The sequence below is a fragment of the Carettochelys insculpta genome, chromosome 22 (genome assembly GCF_033958435.1).
Source record: "Carettochelys insculpta isolate YL-2023 chromosome 22, ASM3395843v1, whole genome shotgun sequence".
NCBI lineage: Eukaryota > Metazoa > Chordata > Testudines > Carettochelyidae > Carettochelys > Carettochelys insculpta.
Genome location: NC_134158.1, coordinates 18424007 through 18442703, shown reverse-complemented (window position 1 = coordinate 18442703; position 18697 = coordinate 18424007). Strand labels below are relative to the sequence as shown.

The following is an 18697-nucleotide window of genomic DNA, read 5'->3' as shown; positions in this document are numbered from 1 at the left end:
TGGCTGACCACTGCACATGGATGTGTCCGAGTTTCCCACGGTCCTGTCAACTTTGTTTCCAGCCCCCATCCTGGCTCTCAGTGTTCTGTGCTGTTGTTTAGCTGTAATTTACCCCGAAATGTCTTCTAGGAGCCCAGGAAGCAGTGGAAGGGTTGGTAATGTGTTAGATAATATTGATCTCCCACCATTGGGCAAATTCTCTCATCCGGCGCTGGTCAGGTCCCCAGGGAGCTGGACAAGAGCGGTTCAACCCATACTAGTATAACCGTGACCTGTTTGTCTTTTGATGTCTGATTTTGTAAGCACGTTGTGGTTAAGTGAGGTGAAACTTGTGGGTAGGCAAGACAGATCTGCCTCCAGAAAGCAGCATGTGGTCTTTTGGGCAGGTTGGGAGCCCCTGGCCTAGCTGGAGCAGAGATGCCATCTGCACCAGCTGGGGTGTAGACTACCCCAGAACGATTTGTCAGAAGCGGTATGTTTTCTCTCCCTTTCCACCCTGGGGATTCTTGTGAATCTGAGAGCTTGCTGGGAGGGCCCTGACCAGCTCCAATCTCTCCTCATCTTGCAGAATGTGGAGCAGGCGCAGCCGGGGGCACGGAGCTGTCTGCCCATCAGCGAGGGCGCGGGGATGGCACTCCACACAGCACCCCCCGGAGGAGGAGAGCCAGGCTCCTGAACATCAGCAAGAAACCCCGCAAAGGAAAGCGATCGCGCAGATCAGGTTGGGACGGAACCAGTAGCAGCCCTTTCCCCTAGATTCACTCTGCAGGGCAATCTCTCCCCCTGCTCGCTCCTCTTAGGGGACAGGCCCATGTCTGCGGGACTGGGATGAGCAAGAGGGAAGATTGCTGAGAGAAAGCAGCTCTATTCCCATGACCGGGTTCTCCTCTGTGCTTGCCTGGCTCTCCATGCTTTGCTTTGGCCACCCCAGCCGCAGGGGCTTTTGACTTCCTTTTGGACATCCCAGCCCCTTGCCTCTGGCAGGGCAGAGCAGTGGAGTCCTAGCTGGCCTGGCCCTTTTCCCATTGGAAGGCCCGGTGGCGCTCAGAGCACATCCGCACTGCAGCTGCAAGATGTCAGATGCAGCCCTGGTAGTTGGACACTGCACAGTCCTAGCCAATATCTCCATTACTGACTTGGGTTGCAGATGGAGAGGGTGCTCGTTGGTGTGTTAACTGGTAAGCATGAGATTTACCAATATGTTTACTGGTTAACCAGTTAACTGGCCCTTGCGTGTTAACTCTGGTGGCAGCCAGTTGTGCCCGTCTAGAGCAGCCCTGGCTGTGGCTCCTCGGCCGCAATGGGACCATTCAGCAAGACCCAGGTTAAAACAGTTAACAAGTTAAGCACCATCTTTTAACCCGTTAACTGTTTTAACATCCCTTAATACTGATAAAATGTGTGGATGATGCTAGGCTGGGTGGGGTTGAAAGCACTTTGAGGGACGGGATTAGAACTCAAAATCAGCTTGACAAATTAGAGAATCGGTCTGAATGCGACACAACACGATTCAATAAAAAACAAGCTCAAAGTCCTGCCCGTAGAAAGGAATAATCAAATGCGCACCTACCAAACGGGGACTTTCTGGCTGGGTGGTCGTACCGCTGAAAGGGATCCAGGGTCATTGTGAATCTGAGTCAGCGGTGGGGTGCAGCAGCTCATCAGGCTCAGACTGTTCTGCGGGTAGCAACAAGAATCATAGAATACTAGGACTGAAAGCGACCTCGAGAGGCCACCGAGTCCAGCCCCCTGCCCTCATGGCAGGACCAAGTACTGTCTAGACCATCCCTGATAGACATTTATCTAACCTGTTCTTAAATATCTCCAGAGATGGAGATTCCACAACCTCCCTTGGCAATTTATTCCAGTGTTTGACCACCCTGACAGTTAGGAATTTTTTCTTAATGTCTAACTTAAACCTCTCTTGCTGCAGTTTAAGCTCATTGCTTCTTTTTCTATCGTCAGAGGTCAAGAAGAACAAGTTTTCTCCCTCCTCCTTGTGACACCCTTTTAGATACCTGAAAACCGCTCTCATGTCCCCCCTCCCTTCTTTTTTCCAAACTAAACAAGCCCAATTCTTTCAGCCTTTCTTCATAAGTCATGTTCTCTAGACCTTTGATCATTCGTGTTGCTCTTTTCTGGACCCTTTCCAATTTCTCCACATCTTTCTTGAAACGCGCCGCCCAGAACTGGACACAATACGCCAACTGAGGCCTAACCAACACAGAGTAGAGCGGAAGAATGACTTCTCATGTCTTGTTCACAACACACCTGTTAATGCATCCCAGAATCACGTTTGCTTTTTTTGCAACAGCATCACACTGTTGACTCATATTTAACTTGTGGTCCACTATAAACCCTAGATCCCTTTCTGCCACACTCCTTCCTAGACAGTTGCTTCCCATTCTGTATGTGTGAAACTGATTGTTCCTTCCTAAGTGGAGCACTTTGCATTTGTCTTCATTAAACTTCATCCTGTTTACTTCAGACCATTTCTCCAAAATTCAGAATGATCTGGACATATTGGAGAAATGGTCTGAAGTAAACAAGATGAAGTTTAATAAAGACAAATACAAAGTGCTCCACTTAGGAAGGAACAATCAGTTTCACACATACAGAACGTTTGAATGTAAGTCACAAGAGGTCGCACAGCTGGGGTGCTGTGGGGAAGAGGTGGTCAAATTGGAGAAAGTCCAGCGCAGAGATACTAAAACGAGCCAAGATCTAGGAGGAAAGGTGAAAAATGCTGGGTGCAAGTAGGCTGAGAACAGTCATCAGATGCATTAAGAGCTGGTAAAAAGAGGACAGGGATTGATTGTTTGCCCAGGCCACCGAAGGCAGGACAAGAAGCAATGGGTTAATCTGCAGCCTGGGAGATTTAGGTGACATGAGGGCAAACTTTCTAACTGCCTGGGGAGTTCAGTTCCAGACCAGGCTTCCTAGGCAGGCTGTGGCATCCCCATCCGCAGAGGATGTTAAAACCAGGCTGGGCAAAACCCTGTCACTGCTGCTCTAGGTTTGTTTGGCCCTGCTTCAGGGCAGAGGTTGCTGTTCGATGACCTCTCAGCCATTTTCCATCTGGCCCTTCCTCTGAATCCAACACACAGGCGGGCTCTGCTTACACTGGTGTACTCTCCCAGCATGTTGGACTGGGTGGCCCTCCAGCTGCTAGCCCAAGCCTGGGCCATGGTAGCCAAATGGTTATTTTTAGCATGCTGGCTCAAGCAGAGCTCACGCATGTGCATGGGGTGGAGGACCCTCTCCTGGCTACACTGCTGACAGCCTCGGGGCTCCCAGACCTGAGGTAACTACTGGCTAGCAGGGGCTGCGGTTACAGCTGTGCAAAACTCTGCTTACTCCCTGACCATGTCTCCCATACTGTGCCTTTGCCAGTCCCATAATGCCTGCCACCTCCCAATAGCTGGGGAGCGGGGGAGTGGGGGTCAGCATCCCAGCTCACTTCCTGGCTGTGTTGCTTTAGCACAGTGCATGTGGGCCTTTGGCTGCTTGATCCAGCAGAGGCTTGTGTGGTAAGCGTGGCTTAAAGTACGTGGAAGGCAGGGAGCCAGGACTCCTGGGTTCTCTCCACAGCTCTGGGACGGGAGCAGGGTCTGCTCGTTGGAGCAGGGTAGTGAAAGGCAGGACACTCTGTTTCTGGTTCAAGCTCTGCCACTCACTTGCTCTGTGACCTTGGGCATGTCCCTTAATCCATCAGCATGTCTTTCTCCATTTGGCCTGCTAGTGTTTCCCTTGCTCCTGCTGATTTGTGAAGCTTGCTGAGCTGGTGTCTGGGAAGCTGAGGGTGACAAGGCAGTTAACTGGAGTGTTCCTGCCCAGAGCGCACCCAGAGCTGCCACAGACAGGGGCTGCCGGCTGGATCACCCCTGTCTGTGGCATGCCCAGGGCACCGGGGACCAGGGCTGCTCCAGCTGTGCTTACCATTGACTTACCATTTAACTGGTTAACCAGGATTTCACATCTCTAATGCAACCTGTGTGTTAGCTTGGAGCGCTCAGGGAAAGGAGGTGCTTACTAGCTGAGCCTGGAGCGGACTGGTGCCCAGGGCAGGTGGAATGTCCCTTGTGCCTGAGCTGTGTGGGGATGCAGCTGGGGGGCTCTCCTGGCCCCGTGTTCAAAGTGGGTGGCTGGGAAAGCAATGCCCCAGCCTCGCCTGGAGTTCTGTGCCCTTTGCCTTCACAGAGCGGTGGGGGACGAGGAAGGAGACCCGTCGGAGCCTGAGCCTCGGGGAGTCTCCCCGGCAGCCTGGGCAGCGCACGGAGGCAGAGCTGCATGTGGCAGGGGAAGGGGCCGTGTGTTCTCCTGGCATGAAGCAGCTTCCGTCCCAGCTGAGCCACCGGGATCCAGGGCCGGGGTGTCACCGGCCCACAGTCGGTGCCTTTCTGGACAGCACTGAAGGTGGTGTTCCTGGCTGTGTGCCAGGTGCGGTCCCCCTCTGCCCTTCCCTGGGCATCCCCTTCAGGGGTGGGTGAGAGACAGTAGCCAAGGAGAGCTCACCTGTTGCTTGAGTTAGAGGACCCCGGCCGAGCTCGCTGAGGAGCGTCTCCCCCTACTGCACGGGGATCTGTGTTTACACAGGATGCGGGTGAAATCCAGGCCCTCTTCAACAAATATGATCCACCAGATCCCCACCAGCGGGGGTGAATTGACGTTGGCCCACTGAGTCCGAAGGGGGCACTTGTTTCCACGCCCCCCGTGCGCCTGTCCCTCTTGGAAGCCACAGGCAGATTGTCCATAACCAGGGATGGACCCGTGGTAAACTTGAGTCTCCAGTGGGGGAGTCGGTGTGCAGTGGCGTTGGCTCAAAGCTTGTATGTGTGTTGGCAGATTGGTGCTCGGGGTGTGATCGGGACACGAGTCAGGAGGATGGTGACATATGCTCTGCCTGCGAAGCGAAGCTCATTTACCAGGAGCAGTGGCAGTACGAGCCGGACCTTGCCCTGCTGGGGTAAGAGCTGATGCGGGTGTTTGATGCATGGTTGGAGAGAGAGTGGCCTGGGCTGAGCCCATGGAAACTCATGGGTCTAGAGGCATCAGTGTGGCTCTGCCAGTTTGCACCTGCTAGGATCTGGCCTGGATCTGCTATCCAGCCAGTGGGGAGTGTCTTCAAATCCTGACTCCGCCCACAGCCAGCTCCTGCCCACTCCACACAGTGCCCCCTGCTGGGAGAGGCTGGGAGTGGAATAGCTTGGTGCTTGTTACAGTACCTCCGGCTGGATGGTCCTTCGAGTTTTCGGCCCCGCCGCATGCTTGGCCAAGGAGAAGGCGAGGGTGACTCTCAAATACAGTTGGTTTCTCTGCCGTGTGCCTGCTGGCCCATCGGTAGCCTGCCGATGGCTGGAAGGAGAGGTCTGCTTCCAGCTAGCGTGTCTCAAGGAGGATCAGCAGTGGTGCCCAGAGCAGGGGGTTCCCAGTTTCTACCCTCCCTGGGTAGGATGCTGTAGGGGGGCTTTGGCTCCCCCATATGCCCCACCCCACTGCTCATCTGGGCCCTAGGACTAGGAGCTGCTCTTAAATTGTACTTGATTCAGCCCCTTGTGTCCAGGTGCACCGGGCTGTGAGCAGCTCTGCCAGGGAGCCTGGGAGAGGGTAGATGGAGCCACCTTCCACACCCATTGCTAAATTGCTCTTCCAGGCAGGAGCTGGTGCAGTATCATTCCTGTGGGGAGGAAGAGGAAGATGGGCCGGATGCTGGTCCTTGGCTGTCAACCCAGTCCCCTGTGTGTAGTTCCCATGGTAAGTACTGCCATGGGCTCGGGCCACAGCAAGCAGTGATGGAAGAGGCCCCTTAGCTGCCCTGGATTCCTGCCCAGTTGGCTGGGTTTAGTACCACACATCTGTGTGTTCCTGGCTCCAAAGAGAGCCCTTGTCAGCCCTTTCAGATGTGAAAGTCACTCCATCTAACACCATTTCCCCAGCCCTGGGAGAAGGAACATGGACAGGTTAGCTCCATGCATCCTTTTTGATCTTTATTTTTATATCCAATACAAACACACTAGGAAACAAAACAGGGAAATGCATGCCCAAGAAGGAAATAGCCTGTAAATGACTAACAGGCAGGCACTCGCCTCCCGTGAGCACCCCGTCTACCTGAGTGTGTGTGCTCGCACTCCCTCTCTGTTCGGCAGCTGAAAGCTTGTTCGGCCACTCAGCCCTCCAGCTGAGTCACACATCCTGTGTCCAATCACGCAAACCTTTAACAGGGACCCACCTCAGAGACTCTGAGTCTATCTGGGCAGAGCTTCCCCTCTTGGAGACACCCTTGCTTCTGGGCTTTATCTCAGAGTCCCTTTATAGTCCATCCGGCTCACTAAGCTCACGCCACAGAGCTGTCCATGGGGCTGCTGCTCCCTCAGCCAGCCCATCACCCAATCTTCAGCTTCAGGTCTTCAGAGGCATTGATTGCTGTTGGGGCCCTGCAGCTCCTTTTATAGGGCCTTCCTGGCTCCTGATTGGCTGCCTCTCCTGCAGCCACTCTAGCCTGTGTTGGAGGACTTTTCTGTTGTCTCTGTGGCAGGGCCGCAAGTGCTAGGTGACCACCCATCCCGTTTTTACCAGGACAGTCCCTTACTTAAGCTGTCTCACAGGCATCCCAACTATTTTAAGAAAATGGGCAAATTGTCCCATATTTTGCAGGGCTCCCGTTCCCCAGCACCCAGTGTCCCAGGGGAAGCTCCTCCACAGGGCAGCTGCCCTATTCCCTGCTCCCCCTGACAGCAGGCTGCAGAGCCCCTATTCCTGGCAACCCCCACCAGAAGGATGCGGAGCCCCCCTCCTCTGCTCCTCCCATAGGGAGGCTGTGGAGCCCCCATCCCTGGTGCCTCACTGGGGTGCACAGCCCCCATCGCTGAGGAGCCCGGATACAGGACAGCAGCCCCCATCCCTATAGGCCAGTATCCCGTATTTGCCATAGGGCAATGTGGTCACCTTACACAAGGACTCCAAGGCCTGCTCCACCCTGTCAGAAAAATACAATTCAACGGTCATTATTAGCAAAACCTGGAGAGAAACAAACAAACAACCCCCCTGAACCCACGGAGGTCACTCTGGACATCGGTTATTAAAGAGGCTAAATAAGTGGAATACAGTCTCTGCTTCTTGGGGCTCTGCCTGCTGGTTGGGGGAGGGTAGATCGTAGGTCCCATCTGACCAGTGGGAGTAACAAATGTCCTTTGAAGAATAACCCCAGCAGCATCTTAATAGTCCCAGTTAGTCCGCGGTGGAGCGGCTGAGTTCTCCTGGCAGGTTGTGGGGAACGGGGAAGAAACGTACCCAGTTTGATTCCTGGACAAATGATGTTTGGTCCGCAGGGAGTTCGCTGCTGTGTTCTCCCAAGAGCGGAGGCCCAGTCGGGGCTTGCTGGGCCAGTCAGGATCTGGGTTTGAGCCCATCGCTGTTCTCCTCTCCGGGACGGCTGCTTCCCAGACACGTTCTGCAGGGAGAGCCAGAGGAGCTGTCCCAAGGTAAAGGGGGATCTGCGTCTCTCCTTGTGGCCAGAGGGTTCGGAGGGCCTGGCCAGAGTCAGTCGTGCTGCTGCGGTGGTTCCCAGCAGGCAAGCGATAAACCGGGGCACGGAAGGGAGGCGGGGCTTGCACAAGAGCTTCTTTCACCACGGTGGGTGGGGGCCTTGCCAGCATGCCAAGAAAGGACTGCTGGATTCCCCTGCTGCCTGTTACTCTTCCTGATCACAAGGGAGCCTGTTACACCCAAACCACAGCACACTGGGCAAGCGAGAGTTACCAGCCCCTCCCATCTTTGTTCTGATCTGTGCCTAGCACAGTGGTGGGCAAGACACGACCTGTGGGCCAGATCCAGCTCACCAAGTCTTTCAGTCTGGCCCGTAGCTGGCCCCAGCACCTGCGGAAGGGGAAGAACATTGGGTGCTGCCCCTGCTGCTAATTAACCCATGTATGCTGCGTGGAGCATAGATCATCTTGGGACAAAACTTCTAGCTGCCCCAGGAGTACCCCAGTTGTTGTCCTCCAGTCTCAGTAGATCTTCTCCATGCTGGCCGAGGTCTTCCCCTTCTGTGTTTCCCTTGTGAGAGCTTGACAGACTGTGCCAGATGGTGGTTTTCTGAGAGTGTGGCCCAGCCCCCCCTCCGCTTGATTTGAACATCAATTGGTTCTTGTCCTGCTCTGTTCCAACGCTGCTCAGTTGTGACCAAGTCTTGCCATTGGAGGTGAAGGATGTACCTCTGGCATCTGTGTATGAATGTCTGTAGCTTGGGATTTGGAGACTTTTTAGTACACCAGGCCTCGCATCCAGACCAGTGCACGCGCTTCGCATTTGTGTTGAAGATCCACAGCTTCATCTTCGTAGATGTTATTTGTGAACTCCCGGTGGGATGAGGAGTCTGGAATGCAGCTGCTGCTTTCCCTGTCCTGGCGCTGATCTCCTTATCTGTTCCTCCGTCTCTCCCCATAATACTCCCCAAGCAGGTGACCTGCTCTGCATCTTCCAGCTCATCCCCTCCCCAGTGTGATGGTGGTGGTGTTGAACTGGTCGATCCTCAAGGTCTTGGTCTTTCCCTTGTTAATGCTCCGTCGAGTGGTTGTGGCAGTTTTGTCCAAGTGCTGCCCCTGCCCCCGGAGAATCTCTCCGCTCCGGTTGGCTGGAAACCAATCCTGGGGGCAGGGGCAGTGCAGCACAATTTCTCAGCTCCCATTGGCTGGTTGTGGCCAATAGGAGATGAGAGATTTTGCTGAGGGTGGGCCAGTAGGTCAAGCCCTCCTCCCCCACTACAGTCAGTGCAGAGAGGCGCATGGAACAGCCAGTGGGCTGGGGCTACTGGCAGGCAGGGAAGCCCACCTGAGAGTGCTGCTGGCCAGCAGCTGCTTAGGTAAGTGCTTTCTGGACAGAGTCTGCTTCTGGCGCTGCACCCCGATTCCCTCCCTGACCCTGCACCCCAATCCCTTGTCCCAGGCCACCACCTAAACTCTCCGCACCCTCCTCTCCCCTGCCCCAGGTCACAGCTCCCACTCAGACCCTGCACCCCTATCCCCAGTCCAGAATCCTCTCCTGAACCTATACCCACCTCCCGGACCCTGCACCTTAATAGCCTGCCCCAGGTCACAATCCCCTCCTTCGCCCAAACTCCTTCTAAGATCCCCCTAGCTATCCTGCGCCTCACTTCCCTACCCAGCCTCCAGCTCAGACCCCACGCCCCTCTCCATAGAAAAGTGCAGCCCTTGGCCAACTACCCAAATCTTGGAGAGGCCCGAGGCCGTCTTTACTGCATGGCCATATCACCAGACCTTTCCATATCCTGAGCCTTCATGTGCTTGTCCTTGCATGCCCCTGTGTGGCTGGGCAGGGCTATTCTCTCTACTGCACAGGTGGGGAAACTGAGGCGTTGATCCTCAAAGATACTTAGGCAGCTACTTCCCATTTATTTCAACAAACTTGGAGGAGCTGGGGGTTGACAGGGCTTGTCCAGGGACGCAGGGGCAAAGCAGGGAATCCAAATCCAGGCCTCCCGAGTCCCAGAGTAGCAGCCCTAACAGCTAGTCCATTCTTCCTCTCCAGCCAGCCAAATGTGGTAGAACCTAAAATCACAGAACTGGAAGGGACCTTCAGAAGTCATCAAGTCCAGCATCCTGCCTTCGCGGCAGGACCGAGCACCAACTAAACCAGTGTTTCGTAAACTTTTTGAGACCACGGAACACCAAACAACAGTATTTTTTTATGTGGAACACCTCCGAACATTTTCTTCCAAAAAAAAAAAAATGTTGTCAGACTCAAACAGCAACAAACTCAGCAAAAACAAAGGGAAGTAATTCAATCAGGTATCCTAGCAATGAAGTAGTCACATTGTATCTGGGTTTAATAACAGAAAATATAGGCCGTCAGTCTACAATGTCAAAAAAGTGTCAGAGGCTTGCGACGCACCTATGAGTTGTTCGTGGAGCACCCGTGTTCCACAGAATAACAGTTGAAGAGACACGGGGCTAGACCATCCCTGACGGGGTTTGTCCAACTGAATCTGAAGAAGTTCTGATGATGGAAATCCCACAAGCTCCCCAGGCAATTTGTCCCAGTGTGTCACCACCTGACAGAAAGTTTTTCCTAACGCCCAACTTAAACCTCCCTTGCTGCAGTTTAAGCCCATTGCTCCTCGTTTAGCCTCAGGAGTTAAGGAGAATAACTTTTCTCCCTCTTTCTCTAACAACTTTTTAGGTGCAAGTTGCACCTCTTTCATCCTGCACTCTCAGGACCTAACTGGTGCTGGGTGAGAGAATTTGACACACCGAGGGAGGTCAATATTGTCTAGTAGCATTGCCAGCACTTCCACTGCTTACTGGGCTCTTCAAAGACATTTAGGGGTAAATTACAGCTCAATAACACCACAGAACACTGAGAGCCAGGATGGCGGCTGGAACCAAACTTTAGGGGACCGGGGGAAACATGGCCACACCTGTGATAAGTGGCTATCCAGCTAACTGAAATCACGCCAGATTACAGATGATGTTGGACAAGGGAGTTCCAGACTAGAGAAGTTCAACTTGAACTTGAAACCTGTGGTCCTGACCCTTCTCAGTCGTCTCTTTTCTGGGCTAAAGAAACCCAGTTCTTTCAGTCTTCCCTCACAGCCCATGTTTTCTGGATCTTTAATCCTTTGTGATGCTCTTCTCAGGAACCTTCTCCAGTTTGTTCCCATCTTTCCTGAAATGTAGCTCCCAGAACAGGCTGTGACTCCAGCTGAGACCTCCTCAGCATGGAGCACAGCGGAAGAATTAGTCCTTGTGCGTTCTACTTATAACGCGTCTGCTAAGAGAAGCTCCAGAATAGGATGGGGACCCCCTGGTGTCAGAGGCTGGGTACAGTCCTGGCAGCTGCCACAGGCTGCTGTGATGGTTCGACTGCAGGCAGGGGCCCTGTAGGGTTTCTGCAGGTATGCAGCCCATGCAGATGTTTCCATCCGAGCTTTGCTCTTGCTGGATCCGATGACAACAGTCAGGAAGCCCTTGGTAGCACGGACAGTTGCCCCGGTTACATTCTCGGCATGGCATCACTGCTGGCTTTATTAGAGCCAGCCCTGGGGAGGTCTGGCCAGGCTCCATCCTCCCTCTGCCCCGCTGCTGGCTGCCGTCCCGCCTCTGCTTGCAGCATAGACAGGCCTGTGGTGATGGGCTGGTGTGTGGGCTGAGGAGACATGGCAAGAGGAAATCATTAAAGTCCTTGCTGCCCTGCACCGTGGCCTTGGGACTCCCCCTTTTCCTGCCTGGGGTCCTGGCCCAAGGGTGGGGAAGGTCTGCTCTGGAGTTACTTGTTTTGAAGCAGTGCATTCTGTTCTCCGGCAGGTTTGTTCGAGGAAGTGCGTCTGAGCCCCCTGTCGGCCTGCTCCTCTGACAGCCTGGCTGGGACCCTGCTGAGAAAGGTAGTCGGGGGTAGGGGAGGTCCTTTACTGAGCCTCCTGTGGCCTCTCTCCCTCGAGGAGCAGTGAGGCCACATAGGAAGCTCTTGCTCGCTGGCAGAACCCGTCTGTCGGCTGCACGTGGTCACACGGTCTCAGGCGCTCTGAAGTCAGGCTCGCCTGTGGCTGGTCATAATGGCCCTGAGCTCTGCGCATCAGTCGGTCTGCCAGTGCCATTGCTGCTGTGTACCAGATGTGGAAACCGAGGCACAGAGCAAGGCAATGACTTAGCCCACGTCACCCAGCACAGCTGGAAATTGAGCCATGCTCTCCTCAGCCCCTGCACTGTGCTCCAGCTGCTAACTGCGGCGTAGTTTCCCTTACCTGCTGGCTGTGGCTGCGAAGTCAGGGGGAGCCCTCTTCCAGCAGAAGCACTATTCCTACAGGCGCCGAACCTCTGTGGGGCAGCCCTAGAGAGAGAGGCCAAGGGTCGAACGGGGCTTGTGAGTGACCCCTCCATGGGGCATGCTGGTGGCGGTTAAGGCCAGGGAGCCGGGGTCTCAACCTGCAGGTTCTCATCCCCTTTCTTATTTGCACCCCACTCAGGGCCCTGCATTGCTGGGCTGTCTGTACCCAACCTCACACCCGCCTGCCACCCCGAGGGGTTTGTGGTCCAGCCGTGTAAGCAAAGGCAGCCTTGCAGATGGGCAAAAACTGGCAAACATGCGGCAGCCCTCTGCGAAGATCAACCAGGCCAGGCTGGGGGCGGAGTTGGACACGGGCTGCTCACCTGAAACCGTTCCGGGCTTGAGGATGCAGGTTGAGTTTTTCCCACACATGGTCCAGGCTGGTGACGGGAATCAGGCCACTGGATCCCTTCGAACGTTTCAGCCTTCACCTTCATTGGCCCTGTTCCTCTCCTCTCCTACCCCTGCACCCGGCCTGCCCTTCGTGGCACAGCCTTCATCAGGCCCTTCCTGGCGCACCTCTGAACTCCCTCAATCTCTTCCAGTCTGCGTTCTCGATGGACCATTGCTACCTCTCCTACAGCGAGGCCAGTAAAACCGACTCCAGCCCCAGCTCGGGAGTGACGGAGCTGGTGATCGAGTGGAGCGGGCAGCAACTCCTCCAGGAGGTGAGCGGACGGGTTGGGGGCGGAGGGACGGAAGGAGGGGTCATGGCACTGCCCTTTCAGCTTTGCTGTCACCAGCATTCCCTGTAAGCGGAGTGCTCGGGCGGTCGCCCGGGAGAGAGTCAGGTGCTGCCCAGCTGAATGGCCGAGTGGCTGCGCTGGGCAGTGTGTGTTTCTATGGTGGTGCACAACCGCATGTGCCTTGGTGCGCAGAAAAAAAGTTATTCTGCCTGCGGGTGGAAAAAATTAGAGGGAACGTTGAGTCTCATCAGTGTGGGAGTGGAGGAGCCCTGCATCCCACAGCTGCAGTCAGATGGGACTCTTGGCCAGCAGGTCGAACAAAAGGGTTTATTAGGCGACAGGGGCACAGCCTAGAACAGACTTGTCAGCACAGAAACCAGGAACATTCAGTAAAATCCATGTTTGACTGAGGGCAGCTTAGAGCCAGGGGACTCAAGACAGCTGAGACTCACCCACTCACAGCTGCCTGGTCCCAGCGCCCCCAGCCAGGATCCCCCTCTGGCCTTCGTCCTGCTTCCCAGGCAAAAGGTGTCACTTGGTCTCACCCCTCTCGGGCGCTGGTTCTGAAGGGCATCACCCGCTGAGTCCGTGCCAGTGGCAGGAGCAGCTTCCATCTGTAGGAGTTACACCTGAAATTCCCATCTCCATCTAGGTATTGGTGGAATGCCCAGGGAAACTGAGGCACACACGAGGGTGGGGGAGTCACACTCGAGGACAGTCGGACTCTCATGCGATACAAGGGGAATAAAATCCCCACGTGGTCACACGGGGTTTGAAAGTCCTGTGGCCTTTGGGAACGGGGTGGGACAGGCAGGTATATGTGGACTGGATGTGACACCGAGCCTTATATCTGGTGGGAAGAGGATCAGCTGTGCCTGGGTGGAGCCCGCTGGGGTGTTCTCTCCCTTCCCCTGCCAGAGTGAAGTGTCAAAAGTTGCCTAGGAGAGTCGGATACTCAGCCCCTGTCTCGGGGGCCTGCCTGGACTTTCCCCCACCACTCCCCACTCCTCTCCGTCCGCCAGGGGTCCAGCCCCGGCCCGGCTCGCTCCATCTCCTCCGGCGACGAGACCAGCGACAGCACTTGGATGCCTTACAAGCGGGGGAAGCCGACGCCTGCTGCCAGCCGGAGGAGGAAACAGGGGGAAGGAGGGCGGCAGCCTGAGGCCTCCGGCAAGTCCCGCTCGCCCTTGCAGGTGAAGAAGAAATGTGTCAATGGCTTCATCATGTTCTGCCGGCTGAACCGCAAGCAGTACATTCGGTAAGCAGGAGGGGGCTCTGTGACACGGACGGGAGAGCAGAGCTGGACCCAGCTGGGCCGGGGCTCAGCAAAGCGCTGCAGTCAGGGTCTTGATCTTGTACTCTAGGTGCCGTTTACTTCTATAGGACTCGGCGTGTGTAAGTGCCTGGTGCTTCTTATTGTTTATGACTGGCATTACGGTAGGGTATAGGTGCTCCGGTTATACCACAGGACCCTGTTGTCACATATTAGGTGTACTACAGTATTGTCTAGGGGCCCCAGGCATGGACCGCAACCCTTCTGTGCATGGTGCTCTCCGTTTTATTGCTATGAGTTGGACTACGGTAGCAGCTAGGCACCCGCGTGGCGGACCAGGCCCTTCCTGAGCCCCGGGGCTGTACAAACACAGAAGACAAAGCCAGCCTGTGCCCTAAGGACCGAGTCCCCCAAGTATGACAACAGAGACTCCTGACAGAAACAGGCGGATGCAGATGACGAGTGTGAGGTGGCAGCTAACGCAGTGTTTGGCTACCCAAGCAGGGGAATTTTTTTTTTTAAAAAACACTAGGACTGGAAGGGACCTCGAGAGGCCATCAAGTCCAGCCCCCTGCCGCAATGGCAGGACCAGGAACTATCTAAACTATCCCTGATAGACATCTATCTAACCTGTTCTTAAATATCTCCAGCGATGGAGATTCCACAGCCTCCCTTGGCAATTTATTCCACTGTTTGACCACACTGACAGTTAGGAACTTTTTCCTAATGTACAACCTAAACCTCCCTTGCTGCAGTTTAAGCCCATTGCTTCTTGTTCTCTCCTCAGAGGCCAAGAAGAACAAGTTCTCTCCTTCCTCCTTATGACTCCCTTTTAGATACCTGAAAACTGCTGTCACGTCCCTCCTAAATCTTCTCTTTTCCAAACTAAACAAGCCCAATTTTTTCAGCCTTTCTTCATAGCTTACATTTTCTAGACCTTTAATCATTCTTGTCGCTCTTTTCTGGACCCTCTCTAGTTTCTCCACATCTTTTTTGAACTGCAGTGCCCAGAACTGGACACAATGCTGCAACTGAGCCCTGACCAGTGCAGAGTAGGGAGGAAGAATGACTTCTCGTGTCTTGTTCACAACACACCTGTTAATGCATCCCAGAATCATGTTTGCTTTTTTTGCAACAGCATCACACTGTTGACTCATATTTAGCTTGCGGTCCACTATAACCCCTAGATCCCTTTCTGCTGTAGTCGTTCCTAGACAGTCTCTCCCCATTCTGTATGTGTGAATATAGCATAGACGTGGGAGCATGACACAGTTACCACTCCGGGCACCATTACAAGGATGCTGGGCCGGTCTGGCATTGGCACTTCAAACAGGGAGCTAGTAGGGTGGGGAGGGTCACACCCTGAGCTGTGGGCAAGACCCACAGTCTGGGGAACCTGCCTTGGAGCAAGAGAAGTGTGACTGAGTCAGTTTCTCAAACTGACCTTGGCCCTAGGCTGTCAGCCGCTGGGGGGAGGGAGATTTCTGAGAGCAGGGGGCTGCGGAGCTCAGTGCACAAAGGCAGAGAGAGATGGTGGGGGGGGTGAGAATTAACCACTAGAATAACCAGCCCAGGCACGGGAGAAGTTCACACTTGAGCCGTCCCATGAGGTAGGAGTTCTTTCTAAAAGACATACTCTAGCTTTCGCCAGCTCAGTACAGATCACCGGGTGGGGTCTCTGGAAACCATATGGTTGCAATGGTCCCTTCCGACCTTTACCGCCTAAGACAGGAGCCCCAGGCCAGTGCCGTATCACCACATCTTTCAGACATTGCTTTTCCCTTGGCACGATTCCGGGCTTTTATGAGTGCCGGTGTCTCGGGACTGGTGCCCGAGCTTGGCAGGCAGCCGGGGTCTGTAGTAGCCAGCTGGAGACGGCAGGTGCTGGGGTTTCGGTCCTCGGGATGTTTGTTAACGTCTGTGTCCATGGCGAAGGCAAGGCAGGCGGAATGTGGATACAGCTGCTGGGCATCGCCTTGGCAACCTGCGCTGGTGGGCCAGGCGGACGTGTGGGGCTGCGCATCTGTTCTGGGAGAACTCTGAGTTCCTGGTGCTCCCTCCCCGCAGCGCCTGCCCGGGGATGGCGTCCACCGCAGCCACCAGGGAGCTGGCGCAGCTGTGGCGCACCATGACGAAACAGGAGCGCAGGCCGTATTGGTAAGGCAGCGTTGAGAGAACCCCCTCGGAGCCATGGGGGTCGGTCGGGTGTGGGAGGAGAGCTGTTGGTAAAGGTGCCAATTTCCATCACGGGCTCGTTCTGCCCAGAGTTGCAGCTGCTCTTTGTGTTATACTGACATCAACAGGCTTCAACTGGCATCAGGACCGTGTCGGGCTGGGCACCCCCAGACACACAGTGACCGAGATCAGGGCCCCATCGGGCTGGGCGCTGCCCAGACACACAGTCACCGAGATCAGGGTCCTGTCGGGCCGGGTGCTGCCCAGACACACAGTGACCGAGATCAGGGCCCCATCGGACTGGGTGCCCCCCAGACACACAGCGACCGAGATCAGGGTCCTGTCGGGCCGGGTGCTGCCCAGACACACAGTGACCGAGATCAGGGCCTCTGCACTGAAGAGTCCACATAATCAGGCAACGATGGGAGTTGGGGACAGCATCTCAGAGCGGGGCAATGACTTGCCTCATCACACAACAGGCCAATGGCAGAGCCAAAATAAGAACCCAGGTTTCATGAGTCCTGGGAGAGGGACCATCTGGTAGACCCTACTGCTCCTAAAGTCTCACCTTAGTCCTGCCCAACTGGGTCACCTCAACAGCTCCAAGGGCCGTGAACTTGGCCACATGGGCTACGTCTACACGTGCACCCAACTTCGAAATAGCTTATTTCGATGTTGCGACATCGAAATAGTCTATTTCGATGAATAACGTCTACACGTCCTCCAGGGCTGGCAATGTCGATGTTCAACTTCGACGTTGCTCAGCCCAACATCGAAATAGGCACAGCGAGGGAACGTCTACACGCCAAAGTAGCACACATCGAAATAAGGGAGCCAGGCACAGCTGCAGACAGGGTCACGGGGCGGACTCAACAGCAAGTCGCTCCCTTAAAGGGCCCCTCCCAGACACACTTTCATTAAACAGTGCAAGATACACAGAGCCAACAACTAGTTGCAGACCCTGTATATGCAGCACGGACCCCCAGCTGCAGCAGCAGCAGCCAGAAGCCCTGGGCTAAGGGCTGCTGCCCACGGTGACCACAGAGCCCCGCAAGGGCTGGAGAGAGAGTATCTCTCAACCCCCCAGCTGATGGCCGCCATGGAGGACCCCGCTATTTCGATGTTGCGGGACGCGGATCGTCTACACGTCCCTACTTCGATGTTGAACGTCGAAGTAGGGTGCTATTCCCATCCCCTCATGGGGTTAGCGACTTCGACGTCTCGCCGCCTAACGTCGATTTCAACTTCGAAATAGCGCCCAACACGTGTAGACGTGACGGGCGCTATTTCGAAGTTACTGCCGCTACTTCGAAGTAGCGTGCACGTGTAGACGCAGCTATGGAGAGTTGTCCAATAGAAGTTGAGACCCCCCTCCAACTCGTTACATGTAGGAGCCGGTAGAGTGAGATCCAACCATTGCTGCTCTGGTGGGTTCCCACCAGGGACCTAGGAATGAGAAGCTTCCAATTCTGTTCCCAGTCCCCTGTGAGATGTTGACAAGCAGAAAGCCTGAGATGGAATGGTCCAGGATTGGATTCCATAGCGCCCATTAACCCTCACTGGGATGTAGAAAAGTACCATAATGCCCCCTCAGTTGGCAGGGACTCCCAGCCCCTGCTCTAACCCACCAGACCCCATATCCCAGCCAGACCTTGGGGATGGAACCTTGGAGTTCTCACGCGCATCCTTTATTAGCAGTTGAAATACACCCGCTGGCTGTGAATCAGGTGGACATCCCACATGGGGCTAGCTGGCACTATATGGGAAGAATCATAGTCACCATTAAGCTCCAGGCCCATAGGATGACACTCCTTTGACAGGCACAGAGAGCCGTCCGGTTGGATTTCACCTCACCGCGTCTCTGTTTTCCAGCGTCAAGGCCCGGCGGTTCAGCAGGCTAAACAACCGCATCGTGAAGCAGGACTTCTCCAGCGGGGGAGAGGAAGAGGAGGAGACAGAGGCTCCGAAGCCGTTCCATCTGCTGCTGGCTGAGAAATCCCTCGGCTCCTGGGACCTGGGACCATCAGCCCCTCCTCACTCGCTCCGACACCCGTCCCTGGAGTTGGCGTGACAGATGGTAACGTGGGGCCTGCTCACCCGGGTCTGTCCCTGCTGGGGCTGCCATCCCCAGCTGTGGCACATATCCCTTCCTGCTGCTCCGTCAAAACCAACAAGGGTGCTGGGAGCAGGCGGGGGTCTACAAGGCCAGCGTTTCCGTTGGAAGACGAGGCTTTGGGGTTGATAGACAGGTCTCTTATTTAGCTCTGCCCTCGGCAAAGAGAAATCGTGTGTGGGTTTCAAGGGGCGGTGCCTGTTTTTAATCAAAACCCTATTTATTCACCTCGTTTTCTGCTCTCCCAGCAGCAGCTTTTATCCCGGGGATCGGGGTTGGGGGGGGCTGCCTTTGGTGTGGGAGCTTCTCACAGAGCTGTGGGGCAGAGCTGTGCTACCTCTGCTGATGGGGAGCCCTGTTCCTGGGCTGGCCACAACACCGGTCCTTTCCAGACCACGCTGCCCACCTAGCTGTCCGCAGCCAAGGGGAGAGTTGGTTGGACACAGGTGAAGTGAAGGAATGGAGATTCCCTCCCTAAAAGAAATCCGGCGGTTCAGGCCAGGCTTGCGTTGCATTCTGTTGGTTGCTGGAGTCGTTTGACAGCTGTTGTATTTATTTATGTATTTATTTATTTATTTATTGGTTTTCAAATAAAGCTGGTTCCTGGTT

The 18697-nt window shown here is 55.0% G+C and overlaps 1 protein-coding gene across 1 annotated transcript in view; it reads left to right on the top strand.

Moving 5' to 3' along the window:
- Positions 1-18697, top strand: part of MEIOSIN (meiosis initiator) — a 26678-nt gene extending 7981 nt beyond the window's left edge. The window contains exons 5-14 of the mRNA XM_075016367.1: positions 569-721; positions 4201-4440; positions 4846-4966; positions 5654-5754; positions 7329-7481; positions 11322-11398; positions 12387-12509; positions 13550-13785; positions 15868-15957; positions 17848-18697. Of these exons, the coding sequence (XP_074872468.1) occupies positions 569-721; positions 4201-4440; positions 4846-4966; positions 5654-5754; positions 7329-7481; positions 11322-11398; positions 12387-12509; positions 13550-13785; positions 15868-15957; positions 17848-18046 (1493 nt within the window). The 3' untranslated portion in view covers positions 18047-18697. The remainder of the gene's footprint in view (positions 1-568; positions 722-4200; positions 4441-4845; positions 4967-5653; positions 5755-7328; positions 7482-11321; positions 11399-12386; positions 12510-13549; positions 13786-15867; positions 15958-17847) is intronic.